At 46.6% G+C, this 10,510-nt stretch overlaps 1 protein-coding gene across 2 annotated transcripts; it reads right to left on the bottom strand.

The window, feature by feature from the left end:
- Positions 1 to 3,396: 3,396 nt before the first annotated feature.
- RPS14 (ribosomal protein S14) lies at positions 3,397 to 9,395 on the bottom strand. 2 transcript variants are annotated; one of them, XM_027605592.1, is made up of 5 exons: positions 9,242 to 9,395; positions 6,774 to 6,924; positions 5,936 to 6,097; positions 4,380 to 4,456; positions 3,397 to 3,518 (listed from the first exon to the last, which is right to left on the bottom strand). In XM_027605592.1, the coding sequence occupies exons 2-5, from the start codon at positions 6,920 to 6,922 to the stop codon at positions 3,451 to 3,453; spliced, it is 456 nt and encodes a 151-aa protein (XP_027461393.1). In that variant the 5' UTR covers positions 6,923 to 6,924; positions 9,242 to 9,395; the 3' UTR covers positions 3,397 to 3,450. The 2 variants fall into 2 exon arrangements, with proteins under 2 accessions (XP_027461393.1, XP_027461394.1); XM_027605593.1 differs by having other exon boundaries at positions 9,039 to 9,242.
- Positions 9,396 to 10,510: the final 1,115 nt, after the last annotated feature.

The following is a 10,510-nucleotide window of genomic DNA, read 5'->3' as shown; positions in this document are numbered from 1 at the left end:
CTAGTATCAAGTCTTTGAGGTATATAAAAAACTTTCTGATGACTCTCATTTGGTGCCTATTTTCATGCGTTGGTATTTTGGGGGGGTTCCTACTTGGTTGAACCTCATCTGTGGGAAACCAGAGGGCCTCAATTGTGGTTCTTTCCAGAGGATTTGCTTTTGCTTTTGCCAAGAGCCCGGGAACAGTCCTACTTAGGACCATTTTGCCCAGAAATCTGAGGACTTCTGGCTAATTATCGTAAAGGTCAAGCTCCCTCACCTTGGAACAAATAGAGGTAAAGGCAGAGCCTGAACTTAACTTCCTGGCACTGACTTGGTTATTTGCCAGGAGGGCTACCCAACTTTCTTTGCCTACAGCTGTGTTCCCTAATCCATTTCTTCTTGATGAACTTTCCCCCCTCATTTCTTGAATGCCCTTGGGGATTTCCTTAATTTCTTTGAAGCACAGGAACACGTGTTTGTTTTAATTTATCGAGGATCTACCAAGGCTCTTTAAACTATCTAGTTTAGGGGCACCTGGGTGGCTCAATCAGTTGAGTCTGACTCTTGGTTTCGGCTCAGATCATCTAAGGATTGTGGGATTGAGCCCTGCGTCAGGCTTCATGCTCAGTGCAAAGTCAGCTTGAGAATATCTCTGCTGCTCCCCCACCACTCACCCATGCACTCTCCCTAAAATAAATCTTCAAAAATTTTATTTAAAAAAGGGCGCCTGGGTGGCTCAGTTGGTTAAGCGACTGCCTTCGGCTCAGGTCCTGACCTGGAGTCCTGGGATCGAGTCCCGCATCAGGCTCCCTGCTTAGCGAGGAACCTGCTTCTCCCTCTGGCCCTCCTCTCTCTCTCTCTCAAAATAAATAAATAAATCTTTAAAAAAAATTTATTAAAAAAATAAACCATCTAGTTTATAGAACCTATTTAGTTTACAGAAGGGGGAAGCCCACTCACCTATTCTTTCAGTGATTCATTAATCATTATTGAGCCCGTACTTTGGAGACTGGGCTGAGGGCTGGGGTGAGAAACACTGAACAAGACCCACTTGTCCTCTCAGAACTCACGAATTAGTAGGGAAAATAGGCTATTAGAATACAGGGGGCAGTGGTGGCACATGGGAAGTAGGGGTGACGTAGGAATTCAGTGAAGCACTTTGAGGGGCACCCAGGAGGGTGACTTTGAGCGGGATTAAGAATTGATTCTAACAGATGAGCAGAAGATAGTGAGGTGAAGTGGGGGAGAGAAGATGCTGACAGAGCTAAGCTGGGAGGGGACATGAGCAGAAGACTGAAGGCCCAGAGAATTGAAAAGTGAAAGGAAGTAGGTTTGGCTTGGGCAGGAGAGGGTGAAGTGTGTGGCAGGACCAGATAACAAAACATGTGGTCTAGGGCTAGGCAGGGGCCAGTGGGGAGACAGGGAGGCTTGTTTAGGAGACCTGCAGGGCTCAGGTCAAAGAAAGGAGGCAGGAGGGCAGTAGGGACCATTTCTAGGGGCCTGGTTGGGGTTGCAGCTGTAGCCCATGGCATCAGGCTCACCTGCCAAGGCTGGGCTCCCATGGTCCGTGTCGCAGGTGGGCAACAGCTAATCCAGTTCTGCCCTGCATGCCTGTGGCCGACAGACTGCTCCGTTCCAACGCAAGCTGTGCAAGTTGGCTCTCCTTGCAAACAAACCTCTGAAAGGAACTGCTTTCAAAGACCTGGCTGATTGCATCCCTGGTTACCAGGAAACAGCAGGACAAGTTGCAAAGTCCCATCACAGGAAATAAAGAATGCTCTAGCAACTGCCAGCATTTTTCCACCAGGATTCCAGCCAGCTGTCATTCATTCCTTGGCATAAGAACTCAACAGGCATTAAGAATAGCAATAGCTTCTTCAGAGCTAGGCACTGTGCTGAACACTTTAAATCTTATTTCTTATGACACCCTATGAAGCAGCCATTATCACAGGAATTTCCACTCAATGGCTGAGTGCTTATTTGCTTAAAGCTAGTCTGAAGCTGGGGAACTAGGTATTTTCATCCAGGCCTGTTTACCTGAGGGTCTGTACACATCCTGCCTCAGAAACCAGGCTGACCATGTTTGTTTGTTTTTGCCCCCTCACATTTTTACTTCACATTTAGATTCACCAGAAAGTTGCAAAAATCATACGGCTTTTCTGTATACCACTCATCCAGCTTTCCCTAATATTAACATCTTATACAACAACCACGGAACGTTTGTCAAAATTAAGAAACTAATGTTGGTAGATTATTAATTGAACTTCAGGCCTTTTTCGGATTTTACCAGTTTTCAAACCAACGCCCTCCTTCTGATTCAGGATCCAACGCTGTATTTTAAGTTGTCTCCATAATCTCCTCTGGTCTTCTGTCCTTGTTTTTCATCACTTTTGATGACTTAAGCACCAGTATTTTGCAGAATGTCCTCTAAGTGTTATGGGTTTTTAAAGAGTATCACAGAGTTGAGTGCTCCCATCACCTTGAACGACTATAGTTGCCCCTTTAACAGCATAGATTTGAACTGTGTGGGTAATTCAATACGTGTGGATTTTTTTGATAAATACAGCAGAGTACTGTAAATGTTTTTTCTCTTCCTTAGAACGTTAATAACATCTTCTTCTCTCTAGCTTACTTTATTAACCACCCACCAGTGTAGCAGCCACCATCCCTGGGCCTATGGTACTTTCTTGCAGAACACTCCGTACCATCTGGTGCCACTGGGTCCTCGGAGGTGGAGACAAGCTTCCGGAGAGCAAAAACTTTTTTTTTTATCACTGATGAAAATAGGGCTTGGTGTGTTATTTGTGGGGTGACCGAATCTCTATGTACTTTATGTACTGATGTGGAACAATCTCCAAGATCTGCCAAGTGAGAACAAGCAAGATGCAGTAGAGTGTGCTCCCAATTTTGCACAGAAGGTGTGGGGGGCGAGTATACACCCACATGTGTTTATATATGGCTCAAGTCTGAAAGGCTCCTCTTCTGCTCAGACTACACTTGGCTCAACAGTTTCCACTCTGCTCCGGCTCTTTTAAGATTTAGTCCATTTTTGGAACCAACGTCTCCGCTTTCAAAACAAGGTCTCTAAGGCCTTGGTGGGCTTTAGATGATGGCCACAACAAGCAGTGTGGAAAAGACCCAAATGCAGCACAGGTACCTCACCTCTCCTTAGGCTACTCCTCCCAGGAAGTCACTTCACAGAACACAGGCTCACCCGGACGCATGTCAGGGGCCGAACCAATCCCTCCTGTGTTCCTGTTTGGCAAGTTACCTACATCCTCTGAAGTAAAAGATCTACTAAAATGCCTCCTGCTTTGTCCTGCACCTGTGACTGCGAGTCAGTCTCATGCCCTGGTCAAATTTCTAGGAGGAAAGAAACAAATATCCCTGAAGGAGAGAAGACTGGAGTCGAAATAGCTCACACAAAGCCAATTTATTAACAGAAAACAGTAATTTGAGGAATCCTGTTCACAGACGGCGACCACGGCGACCCCCCTTCCTGCGGGTGCTATCGGAGGGGATGGGGGTGACATCCTCTGTGGGGAGGAAGAGAAAACATCATTGCCTAGAGATGGATGGGAAAGAGTCCAGGCCTCCCTAGACCAGTGGTCTAACAGACCAACAGTGAATCCCGCTGCTCCCCACGTGAATCCTCAAGTATATAACACATGGACACGGACTGCCCCATCTGCTGCTTCCTCAAAATTTCTGATGTGGTCTCAACTCACTTTTCTGAAGGGAAAACTGAGGGTCAGAAAAGGCACTCAACTTACAATGTCAGAAGGAGGTGAAATAATCAGGTTTCTGACACCCAGCCCGGGGACTCTCTAGTGGAAAGATTCTTCTAAACGGGCAACTTAAAACTACCTCCTTTCCAAAAGGTAATAGGCTGAACCACTAACTAGACCAATCAGTATTATGATGCTACTGTGTGTACAGAAAACAGGGAAGGGCTAACACCTTAAGTGCTCTACGAGGCCAGGAGATCACAGGCGTAAGGGGGCAGGCACCACACAGATGGAGGTGACTCGCTGTGATTCTCAACCATGGGAGGTGCTGCTCCCTGCATTCATTTTCCACTGTTACAATGACTGGCATGCTCTAATGCTTAGTAGGAAAGAACCAAGGATGTGGATGGTCTTACAATTCAGGGGACAGACCACATGAAATGCCAACTCCCATAAGAAACACTGAAGAAGAGAGACATTTCATCTCTGTCAGGGGTGTTCAGGGAGGAAATTCTGTCATATGGTGCCTCTTGCAACCCCCATTAACTGTGGTACCCTAACTGCCAATAGTCCCCAGACCAGGCACTGCATCCCACTGGGTACAACACAAACTTTCTGGGGTCAATGCTTCAAAGCAAATCCAAGTGCTAGCTAGAGGGAGGCACTTACCAATCCGCCCGATCTTCATTCCTGAGCGGGCAAGGGCTCTGAGGGCTGACTGGGCCCCAGGTCCAGGGGTCTTGGTTCTAGGGAAATAAGGATCTACATGAAGAAAAGCTTTGTCCAACTCCTTAGAGGTTCTTCTAGATCCCACAACCCTCTAGTTCAGGAATCATCTGCAACTTTTTGTAAAGGGCCAAACAATAAATATTTAAGGCTTAGTGGGCCACGTATGGTTTTTGTTGCATACTTTCTGGCCCATGCGTCAAGAGTTTGTGCTCTGCTCTGCTGCAGCCCATTGAAGGAACTGTCTTTCTTGCCAAAGGCTGTAATTTTTTTTTTTTGGCAATCCATTTCCAGCTGCTTCCCCACCCAAAACCAAGACACTAGCATCTCTCCAGAGGACCACTTTCTCTGGTCTGCTGCCCACACAGCAACCAGTTTTTTTTTTTTTTAATGTAAGCTCTATGCCCAAAGTAGGCCTGAACTCATGACCCAGATGTCAAGAGTTTCATGCTCTATCAACTGAGCCAGCCAGGTGCCCTGAAGCAGGAGTCATCTTTAAAAAAAAAAAAAAAGGGCGCCTGCCTTGGGCTCAGGTCATGATCCCAGGGTCCTGGGATCAAGCCCTGCATTGGGCTCCCTGCTCAGTGGGAAGCCTGCTTCTCCCTCTCCCACTCCCCCTGCTTGTACTCCTGCTCTCACTCGCTGTCAAATAAATAAATAAAATCTTTAAAATAAAGAAAAACCCCCAATCCCTGGAGCACCTGGGTGGCTCGGGCAGTTAAGGGTCCAACTCAATGTCAACTCAGGTCACAATCTCAGGGTCGCGCTGAGCAATGGAGTCTGCTTAAGATTCTCTCTCCTCTGTACCGCATCCCGCCCACACACATTCTCTCTCACAAAAACAAGACTCCAATCTCATCAGGTCATTACTATTAAAAAGTTCTTATGCTCCCCCCACCCTCTTTGGCTAAAGTCCAAATCCTTACTGCTTCCTTTAAGACCTAGCAGGAACTTGCTCCAATCTCTCTGCTCATACCTCATGCAACTCTTTCCCATAGATGTGTCAAGTTCATTCCCACTCAAGACCTTTTCCCTGCAGTTGTATCTGGCTGGAATATTCTCTCCCTGCCCTCCCCTCACTGGACCAACTCCTGGCACAACATTTAGGTCTTAGCTGACATTACACTTTAACTCCCATCCCTCATACTGTACTTCTTACTTCCCAGCACTTGCCACAAATGGAAGGCACATGTTCCCCTAGTCAGGCTGTTTAAAGTCAGCCTCTTCTACCTGCACAGGAAGAGTAGAGGCTGTAACTACCCTTTTCAATCATTCTTTTCTAGTACCTAGAACACAATACCTGGTCTGCAGTTGAGTGCTCAATAAACAGTAAGTTGGGGGGTGGGAGGAGTAGAAGCAGCAGTGCAGCAACCAACTACTAAATACGAACACACTTATGATGTCTTGTGCAAAGTTACAAGAGAAAAACCAAGCCTCAAATCCAGGGGCTCTGGCACCCAGGCCCAGAGATCTCACCAACCAGCCCCTGCCTTATGTACCTATTTCCTCCTGTGGCTCGTAGTTTGATGTGGAGGGCAGTGATGCCCAGTTCCTTGCACCTCTGGGCTACATCCTGGGCAGCCAACATGGCAGCATAGGGAGAAGACTCATCTCGGTCAGCCTTCACCTTCATTCCACCAGTCACGCGACAGATGGTTTCCCTGGGAACAAAAGCGCAGTCATTTCTCTCATCCATCAAGAATTCTGAGTGCTTATCACATCCCTACGGAGTAAAGACTGCCACAGTTCAGGTATGGCAGAGGATGAAGGTCAACTTGAATATGCATCCTTTTTAACAAGACTATGGCCATGGGGTCTTTGAGGCTTTTTTCAAAGTCTTTCAAGACTTTGAACCCCTGATGGGGTTCAAAGACCTAAAATAAATGAACACCGTTATTAACAATGTAAATTTACTTCTGCATTTAATCCTCCCAATCGCTCCATGAGGTAGGCACAATTACCTCTCCTTATATGAAAAACCAAAGCTTAGTATTTGAGTGAACTTCACGTGTCATAAAAACTTGCTAATTACAGCCAGAATCTGTACATAGAGTGGATTTCTATCCACCCCTGCTCCTACAAAGTACCAAGAGATTGAGTATTCAAGGATTACACTTTAAGGTCATTAAGGGCAGAGGACGTGTCTCTTTCTTTCTCATAACCCAAGTGCCTGGGAAATCACAGTATTTGTGGCCAAACAGCCAAATGCATTTCCTTATCTGAACATTCTTTTTAATTCTTTCATGAGAACCCCTTAAACTGCCACCCAGTTTCAGGGGCATTTCTTCCCCTAGACCCTTGCCAGTTTGGTCTGTGCCTCTTCACCCAGGTACTCACTTGCCAGAAAGATCGGTGACATGGACAAAAGTGTCATTGAAGGATGCAAAGATGTGGCAGACACCAAACACATTCTCTCCTTCAGCTACCTGAGGTCCAAGGCTGATGACCTGTTCTTCCTTCTTTTCCTTCCCCTTGCGAGGTGCCATTTCTGAAAGAAGGAAAAGAATCCAACATTAGCAATGGACAAGGTTTCCACAACCCTTTCTTCCTGGCTATTGAAGGAAATCTCCCAAGTTTTGCTCCTCTGTGTCCTGCTTCCCTTCACCCTAGTCTGTGAAACCTCATTTCTGTCTAAAACTCATTTCTCCCTGCATTTGGGGGGCTTTTAATTTATGGCTAAAAATGCAAAGTACCTTGAGATAACCTTTCTCCTGAATCTACCAAAAGCACAGCCCATAGCACTTATAGGAAAGGAGCCTAGAGTTCTAAGCAGATCATAAGTATGCCTCAATTTTTTACCAAGTGGGCCTCAAAAACTTAAAACACACTGGTTTAGGTCTCTGGAGACCTCCAAGTTCAACTGACAGCTCTGCAAACCCGGGCAAATCCGTTATCCCTGAGCCTTACTGCCTCCAATATGTACCCTGAGAAACTTTTGATAATTTGTTTACGGTGACAGAGCAAGTCAGTTGAAGAGCAGAAATGAAAACCAAGTTAAGAGATTCCTGGTCTACATATCACAATACTTCCAATGCCAGGAGTGCTTCTGGTTTCCTGGCCCCCAAGTACCATGTACAGGTTAGGCTCAAAGAAGACTTTAAGACCACAACCAAAAAGGTTAGTACAAAGCCAAGGTCAATAACCTACCCATGAATTGGTGACACCTGAAGACCCTTTATGGAAGGCACCTGCTGCCTGAACTCCGCACCAATCCCTTGGCTTAGAATTTAAGGAACCCTTACCCACATACCCTCTAGCTTCATCTACTATATCCTGTGCTCTACCAGATCCCTCCAAAAGCCATTTTAAATGCTATCTCTTATTCTCTGACAAGTGATCTCTTGCTATCCTTCCACAACTGATTAAAACCAAATTCTTAAACTTTTACTAGAATCAAGCATTAAAGGCAGGAAAACATATCTTCTTGGAAGGCTAAAAGCCCCATCCCCAAAATTCAATGTTAGTGAAACCAGGTAACTCTAACATGACATAGCATGTAATGGAATTTAACTGTCACAGACCCTAGGGGAGGGAGATGCTAAGACAGAAAAGCAGGTGAGGATCATACGAAGGCTAAGAGAGGACCTACTTTCCGACCGAAGCCCCAGGCCTCCTGAGACTCAAGAATCAGAACAACTTCCTGACACTTCCAGAAGACACTAGAAATAAGAAGGGCTCAGATGACTTAGGCTGTACCCTTCCAGAGGAAGACAAACACAGCCTTGCCTACGTTTGTAAAGACAGTGGCAAAACCAAACCTAAAAACCAGTGTCCCAACCCCCAGTCCAGCACTCTCTACCCTGTATCAAGATGCCTCTATTCCACGAATAACCACAATTCCAGACCTGGATAAGTTCACGTCTCCTGATTCCTGGATCTCCCCAGTGCCTTCCTTATATAAGGTCTGGTGAGCGATCACAGTAAGCCCTACAAGTGTAGGCCTTGGGTGTACAATGTTAACTGCTCCTACGCTTTAATTAAATCCAACAGAGTAAGAATTGTAAGGAGGTGCCAAGGGAGCTCACAGAAGAGCAGCTTTGAGTTCTGCCTGGAGAAGCCCAGAAAGACTCCAGCAGATGTGAACTAAGGAAGCACGAATATGAATGCCTGTAGTGGCCACTCAACAAATGCCCATGTGCAGTTTCCCCACCCCGTGTCGCCCTTAAGTGGTGATGACAATGGTCCTTGGAGAATAAATGATAAACGCACAGCAGGTGCTCAGCAAACACTGATGCACATTCCCTAGCCCCGACTTCTGGCTTCGTGCGGCGCGCCCTAAGCGTCCAGTACTTGCAACGTGCCAGACTTAGCAATCACCCAGACTTAGGGAGCACCCAACACAGCGCCGTTTCTCCTCATTCCCTCCTTGAATCCTCACTACAACTCTATGGGATCGGGGCGAGTCAATCCTATCTCCCAAACAAGGACACGAACTAAGATTAGGGACCGGGCCTGCGACCGCCCAAGAGGTTGGCGGAGTAGAGGTGAGAGACCACTGCTGAGTAGGGTCCCCGCTCCTTCTCAACCACGCTGTGCGGCTCCTTACACGTAGCTGCGGCGGCAGCGCGGAGCCCGGGCCTTCAGGGCTGTAGCCGCACTCACCCCCACTTCACAAGCTCCTCCTGGAGAGAAGACGGCCACCTTCCGAGACAAGGCGCGACCCTGAGTCGGGGTCGGCCGGCCGCGCCCGTCTCGCCCGCACCTGGCTCAGCTTCCACGGCAACACCCCAGTCCCGCGACCCCGGCCCCGGTGAGTGCGCCCTGTCCCAGGATGCCACTCGATTGTCTTCGCCCAGGCCTCTTACCTGCGTGTCTTCTCCAGACTCCGCTACCGGAAAAAGAGAGTGGGAGTGGGCGGGGCGACGGGTCACGTCCGCGTCCCCGGAAGTGTACGCCTGAGGTCACGGAACGAGGGCGGCTCCCGGAAGATGCCGGCTTTAGCGTTTCTAGGGAGCTGAAGATTCGCCCTCGGTAAAGGCGGTTTGCTTAAGAGAGCACGAAAGAAGGCAAGGGGCAGGGTGTCGCTGCGAGCGGGTCGGCCTCTGAGACTGCACGAAGCAGTTACATCAACTGAGTGAGGCGGGCCAGTGTGCAAAGATGGCGGGGCGCCGCGGCTAGACGGACTTCCTGTATCCTGACCCCGGGCCTGGTCAGCCCTAAGGCGACAGCGCTTCTCATGGCTCGGAGGGCAATAACAACAACAACCGCGATCATCGCAGACTGGCCTACTATGTACTGGGCAAAATAAGAACAAATTATTCAATATTTGTTATATACTAGCTTAGGCCGAGCAATTTATATGGATTGTTTCATTTGATCCTTACAAAATTATCAAATAGATAACTGTTTTGATTTCCCTTTTTACAGATAAGGCATGTTAACTGAAATCACTCATTTGTGGCTGATTTGGAATTCTGACTTCAAAGCCTGTATGTTTAACAGCCACTCCCTTATATCCCTCTAATGTTGAAGGACCTTGAAGGTTTGGGATAATGTATAGATGGAAATATGGGGAAGGGCCGAGAAGTAGGTCGTGTGTGTTTGTGTGTGTGTATGAATGTGTGTACGTGTGTGTGTGTGTGCATGTATACGTGTATATACACATACACACATTTATATAGAGAGCCCATGTAATGGACTGTATATATTGCATATATATATATGAACGTTTTTGAACAAAATGAGCGATTATACAGAGTAACATAGAGCCCTTTCTTCTCTAGAATTGGTGCCACTGAATAGCTTTAAGTTCAATTGGGGGAAGAACTTTTTAAAAAAGTAGTGCTTCTTTTCCCCTTTACAAAGGTAATTAATTACAGAAAACCCATAAAATAGAAACATTCAGAAAGGAGAACAAAAGAGAAAAAAGAAATGACAGTCTTACCCCCACAATTAATACCTTGGTGTATGTCCTTTCCAAACATAATCTATGCAAATACATACAAAAGAGGCACATCCTCTTTTTTAAAAGAGAATAACCTTCCAGTATCTTTCCTTGATGGTTTAAAAAAAATCCGTGCTCAATATAAACAATCTACACAATAAAGAAAAGCATGGACAAAAAAGTAAAAATT

Source organism: Zalophus californianus, chromosome 5 (assembly GCF_009762305.2).
Source record: "Zalophus californianus isolate mZalCal1 chromosome 5, mZalCal1.pri.v2, whole genome shotgun sequence".
Classification (NCBI taxonomy): domain Eukaryota; kingdom Metazoa; phylum Chordata; class Mammalia; order Carnivora; family Otariidae; genus Zalophus; species Zalophus californianus.
The sequence above is the reverse complement of the archived record's forward strand: the minus strand, read 5'-3'. Positions and strand labels throughout refer to the sequence as shown.